At 30.7% G+C, this 24,054-nt stretch overlaps 1 protein-coding gene across 1 annotated transcript in view; it reads right to left on the minus strand.

The window, feature by feature from the left end:
- The window catches only part of LOC129219981 (AT-rich interactive domain-containing protein 4B-like), a 46,018-nt gene extending 25,179 nt beyond the window's left edge, over positions 1-20,839 (minus strand). Inside the window, exons 1-13 of the mRNA XM_054854303.1 lie at positions 20,701-20,839; positions 13,679-13,789; positions 12,216-12,281; positions 12,025-12,118; positions 11,860-11,939; positions 11,544-11,647; positions 7,530-7,751; positions 7,236-7,315; positions 5,630-5,751; positions 3,993-4,065; positions 2,152-2,246; positions 1,934-2,031; positions 1,676-1,838 (exon numbers count right to left, since the gene is read on the minus strand). Of these exons, the coding sequence (XP_054710278.1) occupies positions 1,676-1,838; positions 1,934-2,031; positions 2,152-2,246; positions 3,993-4,065; positions 5,630-5,751; positions 7,236-7,315; positions 7,530-7,751; positions 11,544-11,647; positions 11,860-11,939; positions 12,025-12,118; positions 12,216-12,281; positions 13,679-13,789; positions 20,701-20,703 (1,311 nt within the window). The 5' untranslated portion in view covers positions 20,704-20,839. The remainder of the gene's footprint in view (positions 1-1,675; positions 1,839-1,933; positions 2,032-2,151; positions 2,247-3,992; positions 4,066-5,629; positions 5,752-7,235; positions 7,316-7,529; positions 7,752-11,543; positions 11,648-11,859; positions 11,940-12,024; positions 12,119-12,215; positions 12,282-13,678; positions 13,790-20,700) is intronic.
- Positions 20,840-24,054: the final 3,215 nt, after the last annotated feature.

Consider the following 24,054-nt stretch of genomic DNA (forward strand, 5'->3'; position numbering starts at 1 on the left):
AATTAACAGTAGAAAGTGAGAGTGTTACGATAGTGATACTAAAATATGAAGCAGTAACTTGAGCACTCAGTATGTACATATCGCAATTTTTTACCAGTCATTAGAAGGCGAAGAAATTTTTCAGAAGATACATAAAAACCATTGTGCTTAAACTAAAGAAAAAACGCGTCAGTCCTGTATTAATGTAATTTTAAGCGAGGTAAGTTGCACATCAGTTCTTTGCTTGGGCATATTTGAATGCAGTTTTATTCTAAAAGGAAGTTTTAAAAAAGCATTTCAAAATTTCTGATTAATTCCAAAAATTCCAATTGGTTCAAATCAATTCAACTATTTTAATTTAATTAACTGATGTTTTTGAACGTTTTAAATTTTGAAAAGAATTAATGTATACATCCTTGTAAATACATCCTTATTTATCAATAAATATATATATGAATCGGTTATAAGGTCAGTCTTGTGAAGTCCCGTGGAGTGACCTTATATCGAGGTCCGACTGTACAGTAAAGTTGCATTATCAACCATAAATTTAATTTTGTAAATAATAATTTCTTTAGTTCAAATTATTTAAAGAAAGTCTTATTAGAAGTTAAATTTAAACAATATAACCTTCATTTTTGTCTGCAGGTTCTAACATCGTAACAAAACATGGTTTGTAACAATTACACATTCAAAAGAATTCCCACACTATAATTTGATTACTGCAGCATAAGAGTGTGACAATGTTCTTAATGCCTTTTGAAGAAAAAGAATCATTTTTTTTCACTTAGTTTTGACAGTTCCAAAATATTAGTAATTAATTAATAAACATTGAATGCGTATAGTTCTCCTATAAAAGTCTTTGTTAGAGCCCACTATGTTTAAATGTGCCCATAGAAAAATTTAATGCTCTGAACAATGATGTTTTTTCTCCAATGTTTCAGTAAGATGACATGAGGCATTTTTTTTTCTGGGGAGGCCATTCTAATAGATGTACAAACACTCATTTTACCTAACTATCTTGGACATGAACATATATTTTTAACTTTAATGTCGCATCACGTTCACTTTTATCTTATTAGTCTAATAAAAAAATATTGATTCAAGGTATGGAAATAGATCACAAACATATAATCATTCAAATTAACTTGAGAAAAAGATACAAGTTAAATGTACACATACTATTCAAAAAATAAAATTAAATTAATGAATAACACCTAAACATTTTGCTCATTTTTATTTCATGAACCACTGAATTAATAAAATATAATTTTTTTTCTTAATATAATATATTTACTATGGCTAATTTTTGCCACAATTAGCTGAAAACTTTGGTTCTAGAAAAGGTTCAATATGAACGTTCATAAATTTTTTGAAAATAAAAGAATTTTGATATTCTCATTTTGTGTGGGAACTTAAAAAAATTGATATGCTTTGCAGCTTGTAATAAGGAAATAAAAATATCATAATTTTAATGAAGGAAAATATTTCTTCCCCTCATTTTGCTAACTGAATATGCAGTCCAAAAGATTCATTACTATCACATTTCAAATTTAAAAAAAAAATTCAATGTTTGTAGTTTAAAATCACTATTAAACACTATAATAAAAATTCTATTAAAATCAAAACTTTTTTTTTCTCATTTTTCTCAATATAGTTGCAAGCTACATTTTACAAAAAGAAGCCACAAAATGCTCACTTTGTCCTTGGAGTTTCGACTTTTAGGAGAAGCAGTATCCTTTTCCTTAGTACGAGTGATAATAAAATTACGATCAGATCTATGGCGTCCTCTGGTTGTACGACTGTTGGATACCATGGTACATCCTAACTTCCTATAAAAATCTTCAAAACTTTGTAAATACCTGGAAAGTGGAAAAAATGCCGTTGAGATTAAACCACGAATAATTATAATAACTAAAACATTTAAGCATCATTTAATAAAAAATGGGCACATTACCTTTTATAAGCAAATTTTATTTGGTTAGGTCCATTTACATTTGATGCTGGCAATCCCATTTTTGAATACACTGCCTTCCATTTGTTTTTGTTTGTAACCTAAAACAAGATATAATTAAATAAAATTAGAAACATAATAATAATAAAAACTTCTTAGTAAAACTAACAGAAAAGTAAATGCAATACACAAATGCATATAAATTTAATTGGCTGACTTACCTTATTATAACCTCCTAGTTTATGCATTATTTTGAACAATTTGTACAGATTCAAATCTCTGTTACTAACAGTAGGGGCTTTGTTGATTGGAGTTCCTGAAAATGAAATTTAATAAATAACATATGTAAAAAAACACCCGAAAAACTTTGTACTAAGAAATGAGCATGACGTGTATACCAGTACAAATATAAAACTCGACAAACAGCTGCTTTAAGGCAAACAAGCATCTTCATAAGTGTATAAAAGAAAGAATGGTTACTGATTATAAGGTTCTCTTGACCGTCAGTTTAAGCTTGGCAACCATTCTCTTATGAGGAGGTTTGTTTTTTATAGCCTTGAAACAGCTATTTGCTGAGATTTTACTTCTTTTTAGCCTACTTTCCCAGTAAAAGTCAGAGAAAGACAAAAAAAAAAAAAAAAAAAAGCCTGAAAGAAGGCTTAATGCATCTTGAAAATATTACAAAAACAAAAAAAAGTCAAAAATAAAAAAATAATTAAATAAATGTCAAAAATTAAAACTTGGAAAGTAGGGTATTGAGATGGGGGAAAATGTCTGTCGTTTGAGTGAATATTCAGATTCAAACAATTTTTTTTTGTTCAAAAGATCTCAGCAAGGACACCTCATGCCTATATTTCATTTCTTGATTTGAACTATTTTTTGTTCAATTTTGAACAGTTCAAAAAAATTTAACATTAGCTCCAATGGGGAAATTCAAGGCAATTTCGAACTGTGAGGCGAATTTGCTTAAAACTTTGTAGGAAAAAGCTTTTGATGAAAAACTTTTATAAAAAATATCTTTTTGATTTGAACAATTTTCCATTCAATTTTGAACAGTTCAAATCCCTTAACATTAGCGCCTACAGGGAAACTGAAGGTCAATGTAGATTCCGTACTTGAAGGCGGATTTTCTTCAAACAAATTTTGTTGGAAATAGCTTTTGACGACAAATTCTAGACTCTGACTCCGAGAATTTAGGGGTACCTGACTCCGACTCCCGTGCCCGACAATTAGTCGGACTCCCTGACTTCATAGCTTTGGCAAAAATTTATACACGGAGGACAAATGACCGACTCCGATTCTTGGATATTCAACTCCGACACCTTCATACTTAAATGAGATTGACTCCGACTCTGACTATGCAGCTATGGTTTTAACTGTGAAATAATTATTGTTAATATGACTTTTTATTTTCACGCTAAGGTTTTAATTTAGGTATTCAGTTTTCGGCAGATAAACTCGAAGTCATTTATGTTTCTATATAAAGATACGCGCTGATTTTTTTTTTTTTTTTTGACTATGAGAATTATTTTTTTAAGTTGACATTTTATTGTTATTTATTTTGGTAAGTGCATTAATTCATTTAAAAAATTAATTTTGGCAACATATAAAAAGAAACGATTTTGTTATATGTATTTTTTTTAATAAGCTTATTAATTTTAATTATTATTTTTTCGTTTTGGAAGCTGTTAAAGAATATTTTTAATGGAAAAAAGTGTATTAGCTGCTTTGTTTAAAAGGTGCTGCTATTTTATTTGTTCGTTTTTTTTTTTTTTTTCCTTTTTACCCATCTAGTTTTTTAGATGAGTGAAGAATATTTTATTCCTAGAAATCAGCTTAAAATATTTAAAAAATATGTTTGAACTAATTTGCGATTTTAGCTATTTTTGAGAATATTGATCAGTAGTAGAAAGTAGCTTGGGTATACGGGAAAGCAGGCTCGTTTAGTTCTAGATGGAACTTTTTGTTAATTACTTTGATTTGTACAGGTACCTTGTCATATCTGTGATATGCATAAGATCAAAAAAAACTATTAGTTAAAAAAAAATTTTATTTTTCCTACCTCTCTCATCCATAAACTTGTACAACTGGGCAACAAATCTGTCCTTTTCTTCACTTGGTTCATCATCAGACGACTAAAAATAAATAAGTAAAAGTTTTATAATGTGACTGGAACATGCATTAAGCTTAAGTTTTTACAAATTTCTGCTGTCATTAAATCGCAGGGATAAAATTCCATTTTGTCCATGAATTTTAGGAAATAATGCAATACTTCATTAATATTTACACACACATGAGATAGCAGCTGGGAAGAGAATAAAAGAAAGCAGACCATAATTAAAATAAAATTTCAGAACAGTCAAAGATCAAGTAATATGTAACATGATGAATGAATAGTAAGAAATGTATAGTGAGAAAAAACCAAGAATGTTCAAATATGGCAATAAAATGCTTAAACTTTTCAAATGAAAAAAAAAACTGAACATTAAACATAAAAAAAATACTATCTTACTCTCCTAAACAAAACTAGAGCCAAATCAAAGTGGAACTAATACATTTTAACCAACTTCAAAAAGAAGTTATTTTACTTTATTTATTAATCATTTTATTTTATTTTATTTATTTATTTATTTTTTTGACAATTTATTTTCTGCAATTTTGAAATCAAGGGGTTTTTCAAACATATTTTTATACTTAAAAAAAATTATAGGTAAAAAAGAAGTTTAGGATAATTAAGGCAAAAATTAAAATATTAAGGATTGTTTTTTAGAAGCTGAATGTTTAAGAAAAATTCTTCGGAAAATGAGGGCAATGCTGAACACTGATACACACACAGAGTATTTAAACCACGGTTCGAAAATATCATATATTTGAAAAAATATCGAAAATACTGGATATTTTGATATGGGATGATATTCATTCCATATTTTGACATCTATCTAATATTTTCCGTCAGTACAAAATAAGGTTGTTAAATAGTAACTGCATCCTCAAATCACTGCTGTTTATTTTCTTATATTATGAAACAAAATATAGACTCAAAATTAATGTTTCTTTTATCATTTATACATGAATATACATTTTATATATGCACAAAAAATATATGCATTCTATGTACATGTAAAGTACATACATATTTATACTTAAAACAGGGCCTGATTACTGAATAGGCCGACTAGGACGTTGCCTAAGGCCCCCACTATATACGGGTCTCCAAATGGCAAAACTTATTTTAGTCAATGGCTAAAATTCTTTTATCCAATAGCCAAAATTTTAAAGCTTGAATACAGCAGGCCCCAAATAATTATACCGCCCAGGGTCCCCTGATATGTTAATCAGACTTTAAGTGGTATTAAATATGAATAATATCTAATAATTTGTGAAATAAGATAATTTAATATTTCAAGAATAAAATATAGCATAATTAAAGATGATATTGGCTATTTAATTGGTTGTTGGATATTATATTCATGTACTCTATAAAACTGACTCCAAATATACATGAGCACATAAGAGCCTTAAAGATATTTCAATACCTTGCATTCTTTAATTTTTTTTCCTTCCAAGGAGCACAAAACAACTTTTTTAAAATGTTAGTAAATACATTATCGCAAAAGCAACCACGATGATGAAAATAAAGTGTAATAGCAACAAACAAAAACAAATAAATATAAACTAAAATTTTCAATTATAACTTACATCTGAGTCAGAATCATTGCTATCTTCATCAGCAGATGGTAGCTCTAAATTTAAAAATAGAGCTTTATCCCAGTGGGGAGGTAATTCTTCTTTTTCTAAGTACAAAATAGCTTTGTCCACAGCTTTAAAGAAGAAAGAGTAAATATCACATAATGATTAGTTTAGAATCCAGAGGTGTTAGCGGCATTCAATGAAACTTCGGAGAGAAATAAAAACAGAATTCCCCGGAAAAATTCTTGATATGTGAGAGAACTACACAGTTAGTCGGTTTGATTTAGTTTGTGCTGTTGAACTGGGCAAAGAAAATGCATTATTTTATAATGCAGTTTATATATAACTTTTAAAAAGATAATCAAATAAATCATTAATGATAAAAGATAAGCAATTTTGAAGTCAAAACATTTGGCAGCAGAATTTTAGTCAATTGAAATTAAAAGGTCACACCATACAGAAGAATATGCATAACTTGATAGCATCAGAATACAATACAAGGTATCAGGTACAAATTCAATCATGCAACTTCCTGCTGCTTTAAGTCATATTTAAATTAAAGATTTCCCATAATATTTAATTTCGCTATAACAACTAAGGGTGATTTTAATACTTGTTGCATTTCATTCATTTGGTTACAACATATTGATGTTGAGGTACTCTATGTCAGGTTTCATCTACCGTGGGCAGGTAAACGGCAATATCAGCAGAAACAAGCTTTCCAGATATTTGGAAAAATGTGTGTTGGATTCAATACTAATAAGAAAATGTCAGAATCAGACTTTTTTTCAGCAGAAACCAAATAAGCAAGCTTGTACATTGTACAATAAAGCTAACGTACGACAGATGATAAAATGCAAAAACAAGAAAAATGAATAAGTTGTAGTTACTGCCCTTTACCTGCCCATGGCAGTCATAATGATATCATTGAACAATGTTGCAAAAAACAGTGCATAAGGTTATTTGAGCACACACTTTAAAAACTTATATTTTAATGAAAAACCACTGTATGCTAGACCAGCATTTTAGAGATTCAAGATGAAGTATTTATTGATAAAATTGCAGCAATTTGATAAAGTCTTATTTCAAGTTATGATCCACTGTTTCATTGGAGAATTAACACCCCTCGAATAGATAAAATCTTAACTGATTCATACATTTTACTTTAAAATTCATACATTTACAAACAAAACTGTTTAATGTTAGAAAATATAATGAAATAAAGTCAACAAAAATTAATAAATACATAGGTAAGATTACATGATACATTGATAAAATACCTTCAAATAAAAAGAGCTCACTGAACAAACAGGTAATAATGATTTTGAAGGAAAGAAAGTTATGGTCTTTTTTCCCCCTTTCCAATTTTTGATTAAGTGATACTCAATTATGTGATTAAGTTGATTGTCATCACTTAAGTTTTAATTTTAAAATGTTACCCAGGTGAATGAATCAAAAAAAAAAAAGTTAGTTCTCAAATAAATTTGAAGTAATTAATCTGCAAAATTGTGCCTGAAATACTTTAGTTTTACTAATCTGGCGAAGTCTTATAAATTCTAATTCTTGAAACATTCATCAGAATTGTAATTAACAAGAAAAAGAAATCGTGTCTTACCGACTTTAAGTGCATTATTCTCAATCTTGTGAATGTTATCCCGAGTGAATTCCCGTGTATCCCGCTTGGGAACTTGGTAGCTGAAATCATTTCAAAATTTATTTTTAAGATCTTCATAAATGAATTCATCAAAACAAAAGAGCATAATATAGCAAGAAAATATTTCAAATAAAAATGAACAAAAGAAAAAAAATTAAATTAACTATTAAGTAATTTTTGCATTAGATATAGTAGTAAAATAAAACTTTAAACACTTAAATCTTTTTCAAATGTTTTTTCTTAATCTGTCCTTACTATTTTCCATCTTTGAAAGATCTTATCATGTGCTCTTCTTTCGATAGCTTGATGTTTGATTGTGGTGGATGAGGGACAATTAGACCAGGATACCAATTATCTTTTTTCCTTCTGTCACCATAATCAACACATACCACTTTCCCAAGATCAGGATCTCGCTCTTTACCTCGAATTGCCTTTAATTTTCGTGGAAGCACTTCATCATCGCTGCTTTCATAATCCCTAAATTACAAAAAGCATACAACTTTAAGAATTTTTTACATCAATAACGGAGTACAAAAGCAAGGAAAAGAAATTTTACTTTTCTTTCGGTATATTTTTTTGAAAGTATAAAAAACTTAAACATAATAGGCTCAGGTAAGGAAAATGGAAGTAAAATTGATTACCACACTTGTGGTCAGAGTTGTAGTAAGAAGGTAGCGTGGGAAAATGACAATTCAGGGGCAGATACAAGGGGAGGGCCATGACCCCCTAAACTGTAGACATACACAATAGTATCCAAACACATTGTGTTCAAATACATTATGAATCTTTACTAATAATAAAGCTGAAAGCGCCTAGACCGTTCGGCCGATTTCCATGAAATTTGGCACAAAGTTTGTAGCATGCAAGTGTGCAACTCGAAGCGATTTTTCGAAAATTCGATGTGGTTCTTTTTCTATTTCAATTTTAAGAACAAAATTATCATAAGATGGACGAGTAATTTACGAAATTATCATAACATGGAACCGTAACATGGGCACAAGCCAATTGGCGAGATACAAAATCATCATATCGTGAAACCGTAACATGGGTACAAGCCAATTGGCGAGAAAATTCACCATACATTATTTAAAAATATACAGGTGAACCAAAAGACCTTTTAATTTTTCTATTACGGGTAAAGCTGTGCAGGTACCACTAGTAAATGATTGCTGTAATATTGTCAATAAATATTTTTTTCTTTTTAAATATTTGAAATACTACTTCTTTTTTTTTTCTATTGCTTATGAAATTAATTACTCATGTTTATTCTCTTTTAGGTGCCTAATTCTTGGCCAATTTTGTGCTTTTTACTGAGATCAAAGTAATTTCAGACATTTTTCATTCCTATATTCTTCAGTTCAAAATCCTATATTCTTCAGTGTATGACCTTCCTCCCCTCCCCCTAATATGGTAGTCTGTATCTGCCTCTGATGCCATTTCCCCACTCAGTATATTATTTTTAAAATAATGCAAATTGACTGTAATTGGTTAACAACCACTTTTATGAAAAAAATGTCCAATTTTTAAATTAAAGCTATCTAAATGGACTTTTTCTAGCTCAATAAAAATGTATCATCCATGACCTTTACCCCTTTTATAATATGCTTCCCACTTACTTCTCCTACTCTTTTCAACTACAGCAGTACTTGAAGTGATTTTTGAAACTTAACTATCGATAAGTAAAGATTCAACATAAAAAAAAATAAAAAGACAATTCTGGCTATGTTCCCATTGAGCTACCGGTCGACCGTGATTGGTTGATCACATGACAGCTAACGACATCAGTGGTTATTAGCTGGTTGTCACCAGCTGCTGTTCCATCCAACGTTTTTGGTTAATAAAGGGGTTACTTGCGCAGACCTATAACGTGCAGGTGAAAAATACGTATTATTGGTCAAAAATGTCACGTGTTTAATCAACCAGCTTAAATTGCTGTCGACCGATGGATATACCGGAGAAACTATTAGACTGACATTGGCAACAAGCAGTTATACGGTAGGTCTATTGGAACTCTTGGTTAACCACTGGTTAACTGCCATCGACCGGTAGTGCTATGGGAACATAACCTCTGAGAGTTGTACATGTTTTCAAACATTTGTGCAATTGCCAACATTCTGTAAACATGAGTGAAAAAACTTGCTTAAAGTTGTGTGATCAAACATTTTTCACATTCAAGTGGTCTACAAATGGGAAGCGCCTAGTTTTAACTAGCTATATTTGTCCCATGAAAAGTTATTAAATAACATTTAGTTATGAATTTTAACTTCCCTACTATTTTAGATGTACAACTTAGGTGCTTCCGTTTACTCCATACATGCGTTACTATAGGCTAAATGCTATCAAGTAAGTTCGTCATTCTTTGCACTTTTTTTGGTAGATGGAATTCAGTGGGTTGCATGCAATATGGATTGCAGATTAAGTATATTCTTGCACTTTTAAATTAAATGTGCATAGTATGATAATCTCCCTACATCATAAGGAGCAAATAAATATTTCCATTTGCCCGCCAGTTCTTGGGATAAAAGAAAACATGATTTTATTTGCAAACAAAGTATTAAAGAGTCAAATTTTTCACATCCAGTTACTTTCAAAGAGTTTTTTCCCATATCATGATTATGCGGCATGTAAAAGATCCCTTGGGTGTTCGTTTGGCTTAGAATTCCTTCAGCTAAATTAAAATTCCTTGTGCAATTTTGCATCAAAGAGAGCGCAGGTGCCTCCATATGATGGAAACAGGGTGTGCAAATTATAAGTGCCATTGACATCAGCGCCTTAATGAGGCACATAAAAGACTGGATGCTGTATCGGGGGATTGCACTAGGCCTGCTAAAGGCTAAATAGCCTAAAACGCAGCCCCCATTAGACTTCAAAAAAACTTTCAAGGAGCAAAGAGTCCTATGAGCAATTTTCTCTCAATTCATCCAAAAGAAAGGAGAGGATATATAGTTGAAACATTGAAATTCTTTTTTCATTTGGCCCAACTGACACCACTGCACTGCTAAATCTTTGTTATTACCACTCAATACATTTACCAAAATCTTAACCTAATTCTTTAGAGGGAAAAAAAATACCAAGAAAATAACACCATTCACGTTGCTGCTGATTCTTTTCGATATAATCTGTATGTCAAATCTTTATCAATTCAAATTAATCAAATCTTATTAAATGTTAAAATTGTAGAGTTAAAAGCAACTTTAATGCCTATTTACAACTTTCAAAAAGTAAGAGATGGGTAAAAAGTCCTCTTCCTTGTTGTTTTAGGGGACTTTCAGACATGGATAATAAGATCAAATTCTGCTTTCTAAAATTAACTAAGAAATTGAAAACAAATATAAAGAATTAAAAAATATGATTTTTTGAAAAAAAAAAAATAATTAGTAAAATATAAAAAAATAACAATATAATTAACAAAAAAAGGAGAGATTTTTAACAATATTTTAAAGAAATTAGTTTCAAGACATAAATAAGTGACCATTTCAGAATCTATAACACTAACAAATAAAACAATAGGGAAGTTGCAACCTATTAAATGTTCATATTTTGGCTATTGCATATTGTTAATTGACCCTCAAAACTAAAAAATTCACCATCGCCGAATTTTAAAACACCGCGGTTGATTTTTAATGAATTTTTAAAAATCCACGCGCAAAAGTGCCCGCTTCTGAAACGTCACGAGCCTACGTCACAGGGCGCGAATGGGCAGCCTTCCGCCGAAGATCCCTTGTTTTCGCTAGGGACATTTTGAGCGCGCTGATATTTTTATTTTTTAGAAATTCAATAATCCTTTTGAACACACTATGGAGGCCGGATTCGTTAAAGCACAATCTAAATAATCTTCCTCAAATAATATCAATGGTGATATTCGAATATTTCCGAGAGGATGAGAGGTTTAATGTTCCAGAAACGCGAGGAGATAAGCCTTTTACGTTTCATCTTTGAAGTCGAATGCACGTTCTTCGATTTCTCCCATGACATGGGAACCGGTTCGCTAGCGTTTCTCTCCTATCGGACGTCACTTTCTATGCCATCTGACGTCACAGGCGCTTGAACTTTAAAAATTAATTTAAAAAAAAAATACTTATCGTATCGCAAAAATTTTTTCACCTATGATGTTCATACATGTTACTCTATCATATAAAAATAAAATTGAAAAATCGAAAACTTCCCTATTAATTGATGTTAATTGCATCTAAACTTGATTCACTTCAACTGTTCTTAAATAATAAAGTCTACTTTTAAAATGTTACAAACACAAAGATAAATACTTACAAAGAAGAATTCAGAGTGGATCGCCTTTTGCGCTTATATTTTCCAGATCCTATGACTGGAGTACCAAAGTGCTCTGGGTTTGTCAATGGAAACTGGTCTAATGTCTAAAAAATATGCATTTTCCAATTAGGAACTTTCATAATAGATTATTCTTAGCAAAATGAAATAAGTTAGCAAAACTTAAGAACAAATGTGTATATAAATTTTATCTGAACATTCAATTATTTTTCACTCTCAACCAATTTATCTCGGAAAACTTTATATAAACTACAAAAAGGAACCATTTACATAAATTAAAGGCAATCAGAAAACTTACTGGGCTTTCGGCAAAATGTCGTCCACTTTTTAAACACAGAGATGTACGTCGTAATGTTGTTTCATCCCCATCATCAAAAACTGTGAACCAAGTATAAATATTAATATAAGTAACTTTTTTGTGTAAAAAATGCATTACAACTAGAAACATTAATGATGCACTTACCAACAGTATACTGGCTGTAATCTTGAACTTTATTTATAACAGCCTCCAAGTATTGACTTTTTTCTGGATGCTTAGCTTCAATATCTGATCCAATCTAAAAATATAACACAAGCAAAGATAATTTCTAAAATTCAAATATTCAAAAGTATAAACCATTTTTAGCAAACTATTTTTGAACACTGAATACATACCCTTAGTGAACCTTTAATCTGATCATCAGTGACCATAAATGATCCCAAATTATTTTTGAATGTCACCTGTAATAAGTTTATTGAAAAACATTATTCAAGTAAAAAAAAGAACAAACAAAAACTTATTACAATTTTAAAAGTCTTAAGTGCACACACACACACAAGCATTATCTGTATCTCATATCTATATACACTTAGAAATAAAATGCTTAAATTTAAAAAATCATGAAAATTTTCAAATAACATATTGAAAGGAAAATTTTTTACAGGCTTTAGTATTTTTTTTTTTTTTTTTTTTTTTTTTTTTTGAAGCAAGGTAAAAGCAATGGAACGAATTATCTAAAAAATTTTCACTATTCTTTTTTTTCTTTTCTTTTTTGCTAAATCTGAAGGATTTTTTTTTTCATTAAACTTCACTTATTTTTTGGATTGCTGTCTGTACATAAGCAGGGAATTATACATTTTCTAAAAGAAAAACTATTTGAAACATTGATGACATTTCAAAAGACATAGGAGCTGCTGCTCATAATTTAAAGTTCTAAAGTCTAAACTCTTGTCTTTATGAAAAATACATTTTACCTTAAATCACACATCCAAATGGAGGAGCTAGTCACAATAAATCTAATTAAAAAGAAGTTACTTAAATATCTTTCAGACATTACTTTAAGAAAAGGAAAACAAATAATTGAATGTAGTAATAACTTTAGAGTCAACCCTTTCTATGAGGACTGAAAGAACAATTATCTGCTCCAAAGACTTCATTCTGTTTTTTAATTTCACTTTTTATTTATTTATTTTTAAACTTTAAAGGTCTATAATAATTCATTGTCAGCATTTACATGTTTTAAATATTGCATTTTTAACTTGTTTTATTTTCTCCGATAACGTGTGTCATGCTTGTCCAACATTAGTATTTTGATGCAATCATAATTTTGAAATGACAGGCAATCATCTTCTAGCACTTGCTTTATGTTTAAGATACTTTCTATAATTTTTTTCATTCCATGATACAATACCAACAATACTGAACAAAAATGCAAAAAGGAAAAATTAAGAAGAGTGCAAAATCATCTAGTTCCAATTAAAATCTAAATCTCTCCATAGGTTGTTGTACTTATATAAAATTTGCATACACTTTTGGTTATGATCTACATTTACAATTTAATTTATTTTTAAAATCTAATAATCCATTTTCTGCAATGATAAAATAAGTCACAATTCGTTTAACATTTTCTTTAGTACAATTTCATACAAAGAAAGTACAATAGTAAAAATTCAAAATTTTTCACGAATTCAATTCTTTTCTGGACAAACCAGTCTTGTAAAAACCCAATTTCTTTGGCAAGATTATCTTTATTTTTCCAAAAACATACAGTGACATATCCAGCGAAATGTTAAAAAATTAATTACAGAACCAAACTATTCATAACAATTTATTAGCAATTTAAAGAACAAAAACATACCTTGCATTTAACAACTCTGTTCACTTTTTTAATCTTTGCTTCACAAAATGCTCCTTTATATTTTGCACTAACATCAGTGCCCACTGTCAAATATGGAGGCTCATCAGCAGCCTACAGAATAAATTACAAGATAATGAACAGCATAAGTTCATTAAAAATACAATATAATGAAAATTGAATAAGTACAGTCTTAGGGATAGATAGGGCCGGATTTAGGGGAAGGCAGGCAGGGCTACTGCCTCGAGGCCTCCACAACAAAGGGGCCCACACAATAAAATTTTTACAAACTATCCTAACTTTCACGGGTAGAAAATATCGAATATATACATCAAAATATTCGGATATATATCAAAGTATCGTATGTTTCCGAAAGTATGATGATCTTTTCGAACCCTGATTAGGGACCTCCACTTCTTCGTTGCCCCGGGGCCTCCTCAATTCCAAATCCGGCTCTGGGGATAGATTACATACTAATCTAAATCTAGGGGCCAAACTAAAAAAACATGATGTTAGAGAGATGGATGCTTCACTTGCCAAATCGATTAACTCCATAAAACAAAAAGTCCATATATCAATGAAATTCATCTTTATTTCAGAACAAATCTACTAAAAAGAGAAACAAATAAAAGAAAAATGCAAAAAGAATAATGCTTTTCAAATACAATTTTTTTTAAGCCCAATTCATTAAATGAAAATGAAGTTGATACTCTGAGGAGTTTTTAACCTCCTAAAATTATAACTACTGCACACAAAGATAAAGCATATTTTTTTTCTGAATTAAGTAATATAATTTATAACTATTCTCAGGGGTGCCTACGAGGAGAGATTTATGGAATACTATGCTATTGAAATTTTCAGTAGGGAGAAAGATTTAAAAGGGGGTTTTATCATATTTTAAGGGGGATCTTCTTCTTGGGAAGTGTTCCATAGCAATTGAGGGGAGTATACCATTGGCCGGGGGGGGGGGGGGGACAGATAGGCACCCCAGCTTTTCCTTTTTTATATTATTTTGTGAAAAAAGAAAAAATATTATCATATTATTAAAAAAAAATTTTAGCAATCACAATAATAATATGAAATTTCTTTGGTTCTAAATATTTTGAGGGGAATGATTTGGAAGCTTGACTTTCTTTTTTTTCTATAACCTTAACATGGCTTGAAAATTATATTTCCCGACATGCCCGGGGCATGTAAATTCCAGTCAGGCATGAATCTTTTACCTATATATGCCCGGCTGGGCAGGCAATTATTATATATTTTTAATTAAGCATTGGTAATCTTAATGATCTATGTACTTTTTATTTTAACTTTTTTTAATGTTTTATATTGAAACAATTCTTGATTCAGATATGAAGCTATTAAATTAATTTTTCGTCGAATTAATGCTATACGACAAATTTAAATAGTATTATTAGGTACAGATGTAATATACCCCCCCCCCCCCCCCATTTGGCGACAATCGATTTTTTTGCACAAAATTAAAATATTTTTCTCGCCAATGAGGCGATAATTTTTTATGCATGGCATCCCTGGCCAAACTAACCTGTGTTTAGCAACTCGAAGGCAATCTTACAGATCTGTTCAAACTTGTTTACTTGGGTTGTTTGGGTTTCACGCAGGAGAGATACGTGGTGTTGTTTCGTGCAATATACCTTACAGGAATGCTTATTTTGTTAGTTTAGATTCAGTAGTTGTGTTTTGAAGTAAAAACATTAGAAAATGCCAGTTTCTTCAAACTTGAAGGTTAATTAAAAGTTAACTCCAACGTGGTATGTATCTGTAACGTGCCATTGTCATATGATGTATTGTTTTAGACTGAGTGTGAATATTTATACCATATAAAAAGATAAGTTCTTTATTTTAGAATTAAAAAAAAACCTCTCACTTCCAAAATTCTTTGTTTTTACAAATCCTTGAGGGGTTCTTGTAGTTTTTAACTTTATTTTTACTGTATGTAAATTAATTTTACAGAAATAGTACGGTTATTTTGTTCTAAAAGTTAATTCTTATCGATGCCACGAATTATTTAGACATTCTATTAACGTGCCTCCTTTAGGTACTGAATTTTATGTTAACAATTGAAAGTTCTTTCGGTTGTACTCTTAAAAATGCTGAATTTTATTAATAAATCTGCACAATAATGGTGCATATTTCACACTTAAAACTGTGTCATTATTGTACACTGAACGGAAGGAGCCACCCTTGGGTGTCTCCATAAAAATATACATAACTGTGACCATACTCTGACTGTAATGTATATTAACAGTCGGTGGGATAACAGACCGAGCGGAGCGAGGATGGCGAGCCAGAGGTCTCATAGTACTTTCGTAATGAGACCGAGGCAGGGCCGGCGAGCCGAGGTCTCATTACGAAAGTACTATGAGACCGAGGGCTCGTATCCCGGAGAAATTATGAAAAAAAAATTAATGCACTAATTTCGACTTGTAATTAATACAATAATTTACTAGTCGACCCGTGCGGAACTCCGCACTGTACTTCGAATCGTTTCATAAGGCATTTCGCTCTTTAAAAATTGCAAAGAAAGAATATTATGAAGAAAAACCGAAAAAAGTAAGCGCACAAGAGAAGGCATGTAATTTGAAGACATTAGTAACAAAACCTCGTTAAATACAACGTTGTGATAATTTGATCATCGCTCCCTTTTTGGTTGTACGTATTTTCAATGGAAATATAAATATCATTAAAAGTGTGACTGAGTGACACGTGAAAAATCAGTAATTTTGCATGTGCAAAAACAGGTTGTGGCAAATACAGTCCTGCCCATGTGAGCATCTGACGGAAAAAAAAGAAACATTAAAGAGATATTAAGTGGCACGGATTCGAACTGGCGCCATTCTGATTAACATTACGACGCTCCAACAAACCTAGCAACTGTGCCTTCCTTTTCGAATGCTATTGATTGAAGGAATGCGTAATAAAACACAGTAAAAAAGATTTTCTCCGAAAAAAAAATAAAAAGATCATGCGTCTATGTTTTGTCATTAGCCAGCATGATACGATTTAATATTATTCGTAAAACATGGAATTTGATTAAAGAATGAGGAAGATCTCACGTAGCGATTGAAACAAACATTCTAGAGAAGTAATAAATTCGGTTGAAAAAAAAAGTTTTTATTTTTAAATATTCAACAATTTCCCATAGCATGCTTCTTTAACCTGTACGACTTAAAAGTCCGCACTTGTTTTTCTTCTAATCGAACACTTAAAATTCAAAACGAAAACCAGTTGAACTGAGTCCGTTTTTTAAGTGTAATTTTTCGAACGTAGACAGAATGTTTTTTTTTTTTTTCAGCCGAAAGCAGAGGAGTAGAAAATAATTTCTTACTAATGAAGTTGTTAATATTTTTAATGTTTTATATCGTATTCGAATAAATAATTAAAAATTTACTGGTTGAAACTCGTAGTTTTAATTTGGCGTAGAATTTTTTCATTTGTACAAAAGTTCGAACACTGCTATTAGAAAAATCTACATTTCAGCATACAATGAAAATATTTTTCTGCACAAAAAGGATTCCCTTGAGGTATATCTAATCCTTTTTTTTATGCTTACATTATGCTCAGTGGTCTGGACGGAGTCAAAACTTTAAAAAAAAGGGAAGAACACCCTTCGATTAGCAGTCAACTTATCTGAATGATAACTGTAGCCTGCATAAAGGAGTCAAAACACCAAATAGCATTCCCACTGTATTTATTTTATTACGTGTGTTACCTGTTGTATGTTATGAGTACATGTAATGCGTAATATTACTGTAAATTTGCTATTATGTCGGACAGCTCGAACTGGCCCGAAGTTCAGACAGTTTATAGCCCAACGCTCTACCGAAAAAGAAAAAAAAAACACAGGTAATTTTAATTTTTTTTCCTTGCCGAGAAGTGTTTTTATTTTATAAAATTTTTACAATTTGTTATCGCAGGCTATTTGAAAAGTTATGACTTAGATGGCAGCACGTGTTCATCATTTAACAGCACGGTTAAAATAGAAAATAATTTGAACTAAGTTCTTTTTTAAGCGTAGCTTTTCAAATGTAGTAAAAATGTGATACGCTATTTGTTCTTTTGCAAAAAGAAGAAAAAAATATATATTACCCTTTAAATTGAGGTAGTATTCTTTTATTTGTACAAAGAGTCAAAAACTCATTAGAAGAATCTATATTTCAACATACGATTTATTATATTTTACTGAACAAAAAACAATTCCAATGTAATCTGAAATCTTAAACCTGATACTTATATTTTCGCTTACATTATGCTTTAATTTTCTTCCGGGAGCGAAAGCTTAAAAAAAATAATAAACCCGCACAATTGAGTATCAATTCAGCTCCTTGTTGCATCAAGTTTACATAACAGCTAGGAGCGTTTTTTCCTCATGTATTCCCTCCTATTTGTTTTTCATGTAAAGCGCGATATTGTTCTAATTTTTTGATGCAGATTGTCCGGACGTGGGCCCGAACACGCATTCTCCTGGTTACCAGATGAACGCTCTGCCGATCAAGCTAGTCAGCTCTGTCGGTAGCAGGTTAAGTTAAAGTTATAAATTTAACCGAAAACTTCATTCTGGTTCTTTAAAACAGGTTTTTTTGCCCGGAGAAACAATTTTTAGACCGTGGGTCTATTTTTCGTCAGTAGTCTGCACGATAAGGTTTAAAATAAGGTGTAAATCAAAGAAATCGATCAAGAATTGAGGAAAATCTCGCGTAGAAACCAAAAACAGGCTACAGAAATAATATATAAGGATTTCATTGTATTTTAATATGTTTACAAAAAACCCCGGCCCTGTACATTTTTGAAGCATATATTCGTGATGTTTTTTGTTGTGCTTTTATGTTGTTTTTATATATATTGTGTTCTGAAGTGCTTTGATCATGTTTTTTTATCTGATTTTTTTCCTGTTGGCGCTAAAAAAGCATCGTTAAGAACGATGTATGACATATGGCGTTATACATCGTTTTCTTGGCGCCAACAGAAAAAGTCGCCAAGGGTGGGGTATATCACATCAGTTCCTATTATTATTATACAATTAAAAAAAACTGGACACGTAAAAATTTTATTTGGGCATGTATTTTTTTTTTTCTTTGACAAACATGCCCAGCAGAGAATTTTAAGATTTTTCTAACCCTGATTCTTAAATACTAATGTATTGTTTTCAGGCAAGTCGAGCTTACAAGTTAGAAAGAGCTGATTTTACAAATCAAATTTTGAGAAAGGACTAATTGTAAGGTTTGAAATTTTGTGAAGAGGCTGCTATACAATTTAGTTTTGTGAAGGAGCCGCAAAATGGACCCAGTTTGCAGCTGGTTAGACCTATGTATATATTTTATTTATAACATACAAATTGAATAAGAACTACTAGTTAATTGAGCTGTTATAAAAATGAACATACTTTATTTAAACTGTAATTGACCATTTTAACTGTAGAGCCACTTAAAATAGGCCTCATAGCTTCTGGGTAGAATATTACCATTTCTGACCTATAAGTTATCATACTGATTCCTCTGAAATATTAGTGATTGTTCTGAAATTTTGGAATACTTCATTTTTTCCTTTTTTTTAAATTACCTGACTAAAATTACAAAGTCAGGTCTTTAATTTTAAAGATGCTACTTTCAAACACGTAAAAATGAGACAAAAGCATCCCAAGAAAAAGATAAATTTGTTTAGATTGTGAAAAACAATGTTACAAAGCACAAAAATGGCAAGCAAAATATTGCTTACACATGTTTCAAGGTTACTAAGAACACCTTTTTCAATACAGAAAATGAGCTCATGAATGACAGAATAAAAAGCCACTGTTTGACATTTGTTGACAAGATCATATCTACTGAATTAAAAAGAAGGTTCCTTGTTACTCCCAAACTTTGTGTATGCAAAATTTAGTTTTTTATAGCAGAAAGTTAAGTTTTACTTTTTAAACACCTGTTTCAGTTAAAAAGAAACAGCAACTAATTAAGCAATTTCCACTAAGCTTCAGTCAAAAATAAGATTTAAATAATTAACTTTAAAACAACAAAACATGAGAATCAACGATAAAATTCCTTGAAAAATAAGATAATAAAACAAAAATGTAAGAACATCATTATAAAAAAGGACACAAATAAGTAATTTCGCTGTTTAAATGTGTTGCACCAAGCAGAAAAAAAAGTGAAAGGTTTTCCCATTAAAGAGCAAAAGCATAAACATCAAAATGTGTTTAATGAAAGTGCAAAATTAGACGTATTATACATTATTTCTACGTCAGAAAAGTGAATCGATGAAAAGAACTTGATAATATCAAACATAATTTAGTAATATCGAATTCATTCACTGTATTGGCTTTACAATCGAGTCGTTTATTGAAAAAAATCAAAAGGTAGTTGAGAGGAACGGAGTAAATGTCAGTATCTAAACACGCTGCTTCCCGAGCATCAATGGACGCCGCCATTGGACGATAACGTTCCCTCCATACAGCTGTTTCCTCATAACATATATGACGTTTTTGATGCACTGAAGAATACTCTATTACTTATTACATCGAAATGTCAAAACTACTTAAAGAAGATTAAGCTCACACGATCAACAGAAGAATATTTTTTTGCTACGACTAACTTCAATAAACGATTGAATTTTTCAAATTCATGTACTTGCCAAAAACTTAAAATTGCTTCGATATTATAAAGTCGTGCACAAATGAAGGATTAATGCTAGAGTATTTAAATATAATGCCTAAAATGCAGTAATTTCATGTCGTTTTTCTTCCGATTTCAAAAAAAATATTCATTAAAACGATGATTCCACTATTCCATTTCTGTAACCAAATATTGCGACAAGAGGCCATGAAAATTAGATTCTGTCACTGAACCTGCACTTAACTATAAATACTACTTAAATTTACAACAATTAAAAGATTTTGAAGAAGAAATCTTTAAATCTTTTGCAAAGCGTCACTTAGAATACAGCAAATCCTTATACTGACCTTATTAAGACAAAACTAGTTTAGAAAGATTTCAAATATTAGTTTCACTTACCATTGCCTACAATAGTAGAGTACTTCCCAATTTTCTCAAATCAGTGATTAGCACATAAAGTCAAAGTAATACATTTATAAAATCTTGGATTTCGGACATGACAACTACGATCACACATCACAGCTTCGTTCACAACACAGCACCAACAACATACAAGTCCGGATAATTTTTTCTGCTTCCACTATTGGCTGTTGGTCACGTGACACAAAATACCCATGATGCGCCGTCGCCGTCCTTGCGCATGACCTTTTAATTAAACGGCATCTGATTTTCTTATTGTTTTATGGTTTGACACTATTGTAATGTGTATAAAATAAGTGTCTTGTGGTGTAATATTGCTTTTTAAAACTGTTTTTGCATCGTCTATCACAATGTAATTTTATATCTCATGCAAAAGCAATTTTTATGGTACTTTGATACTGTTTACTATGATGAAAACTATATTAAATTCACGTTTTTAAATGAAAGTTTAAAGCCTCTCGTCATGTGTACTACAAAAAATGTCAAAAAGCAGCTTTTATTTACTATGAATTTTATTCCACGTACATTTTTTCCAGTTTGTAATTGAAGCCTCCATACATAAAATACATGTAACTTGGAGAAATTTAATTTTCACTGATTTACAAAAGGCCTCCACAGGCCCTGATTAACACATTGCTCAACTGGGACCAGGGCAAGGGGCAATGTTTAAAGCCTTTATTTCTTCTCAAAGTTTCATAAAATGTTTAGCTTGCATTTCTTAGGCGTTAAATCTTAATTTATTAAAAACAAACAAAGTGTTGAAAATTTTTTTTATTTTTCACTCTTCTTTTTTTTTAAATTTAACTGATTTAAATTACTTTTTTTTTTTTTGCACTACAAACTAGCTTATACTATTGTATTACATTAAAAACATACTATAGTTTGTACAAATGGATACTATATTCAAATGAGAAACATTTTTTGTTGTTCTGATAGATTCATACAAACCAAGAATGCATTGAAGAAACAAAGATGAATATGAATGCAAATGGCATTTGCCTGTTAGTTCATATACAGGCCCATCGTGAGGGTGTGTCGGAGGGGGAAATCGACTCCTCTCTACCTCCTTGACTTTGAGAAATTAATGTATTTACATGTAAGTGGGTATGAGTTTTGTTGTTTTTGATATGATTTGTATCGAGTAGATACCCTTTGGCTGCCCCCCTCCCCCTTGAAAAATCCAAAAAATAGCTGGTTTATCTATACTAATATTATAAAGAGAGGGCAGATTTTTGTGTGTTTATATGTTCCTTCACTATATGAAAGGTTCTTTCTTACTGAGTGACATCTTACTACTATTACATATGCCGAAGTTTGTCTGTATGGATATTTGTTACTCTTTCACGCAAAAACTACTGAATGGATTTTGATGAAACTTTACAATAATATAGTTTATGCATCAGAATAACACATAGGGTAGTTTTCATCCCGTTATGGGGGACAAAACCCCCCTAGGGTGGGCAATAAAACCCAATTTTCGTATAAATTCTCTAATATGAGGATGAAAAAATACTTGCACTATTAACATTATATGTCCATCGAAAGCTCTGATTTTTCTGCTGAAGATGGCACCTGTTCCAAATTTCTAAGTAGAATAAAAAACGAGTTATGAGCTTTTTAGTTCCGTGTTCGAAGGCTTTCCTCAACACAATATAGTATTTAGGGTATCATCTCAACTCCCTCTCGATAGTGACAATTGTTGTATTGTTGACTATTTTTGCTTTTCGTCTGACTGTTCAAGGCTTTTCTCAAGTTAAATTTTAAAGTAAGATTTTTTGCACAAGATAGGCAAATAATACATGGATTTGGCTGATTATTTTCCAGTTTTATGCAACTTTGAGGCAATTAATGTTTTTTTAATTATTTGTGTTGACTGGGTGCTTGATCAACCAGCAGGAATCTCGCCAAACTTTTTTTGCGGAATCATTTCAATAGCTTAGGTATGTGGCAATTTTTTCAATTGTCGCTGTTTTTGAAGCTAAAAACTACGTGAATAATGTTTCTCGGTTTTCCCCATGTAACCAAAATATCGGCATTTCTTTAATTTTTCTTTCTTTATATCATTTGTTAGTATGTGAAATGATCTACCAACTAAATTAAATCCATAAACAGCACGAGTTTGCACACAATTCCAAACACAATTGCCAATCTTTACAACTTATTTTGGAAACATTTCGTATAGTATCATTTCATGGTCACCAGAAGTATCTCTTCATGCCAGAAGCATTTTTCTGTGGTCAAGCTTTAACAACATTTTAGTACTAATATTAAGCATCCTTATAAATAAATATTTATAACTCCATTAAATGCCTTTTTTTTGTTCTTTAGAAGGAGACAAATACCTAAGAATAACAAAAGAAATGAAAAACGCTTCTCTAAGGTTGCTATGAGCCTAGGGCAAGAAATTGCTCCTTCCTGGAGAATAACCTATATGCTTGTTAACTTGTGTTGATTGTATTCATGTAAAACTAAAAAATCACAGCAAATACTAAAAATGGATATATTTTTGAAACAAAAATTTGGTAAAAATGCTAATTAAGAGCACAAATAGGAATGACATTTAATCAGTCTGTACACACTGATTTGTAACATTTCTCTAGTTTAGCAAACCACAATTAAAAATGTAAAAACTATTTCTAAATTAGAAATCACTTAATTGAAGTGGGAAAACATTTGAACTTATAAATATTACAATTTAAATTTGGTTTCAAAAGAAGATGCATTCTTTAATTAAATTTTAGCAAACAAACATGCTGTGTTGCATTTTTAATTAGCATAATTTTCTTAGTTCATTTACAATCAATGTTTTCTGCATGGGTAGTTTTTACTTTTACATTCCCCAGGCTAAGCTTCACTTATTAAAAAAATCTAGAATGGGAATATTTTTTAAGTAACTCAATATTTACTGAAATAAAATCAAATGAGTTGTGTGATTATCTACTTGAAGTTTATTTATTTATTTCATTACTTCTTTTTTCCTTAAAAACCATGTGCAACTATTTTAAGCGTGGCAGTTCCTAAGTGATTTGAGTATCATATATGTATATGAAAAATAAAGAACAAAACTAGTTTTTGCCACTGGCCATAAGGCAGTTAAATAAAATTTTAAAAAATTATAATTACAAAATCCTCAGTTAGTCACCACCCCAAAAAATAAACTAATGACTTTAAAATATACTAAAGGCATTAAGTAACTGGAGCAATCAAGGGGTCACTTTTTCAAGAAAGTGGCTACTAATGAAATTGATACAACCAGCCACTGGTAAGAAAAGAATTTCCCTAATTTTGCATTAATATATACAGCATGTCCTCGTTCAATTAACAAAACTTCCA

The sequence above is a fragment of the Uloborus diversus genome, chromosome 4, assembly GCF_026930045.1.
Source record: "Uloborus diversus isolate 005 chromosome 4, Udiv.v.3.1, whole genome shotgun sequence".
NCBI lineage: Eukaryota > Metazoa > Arthropoda > Arachnida > Araneae > Uloboridae > Uloborus > Uloborus diversus.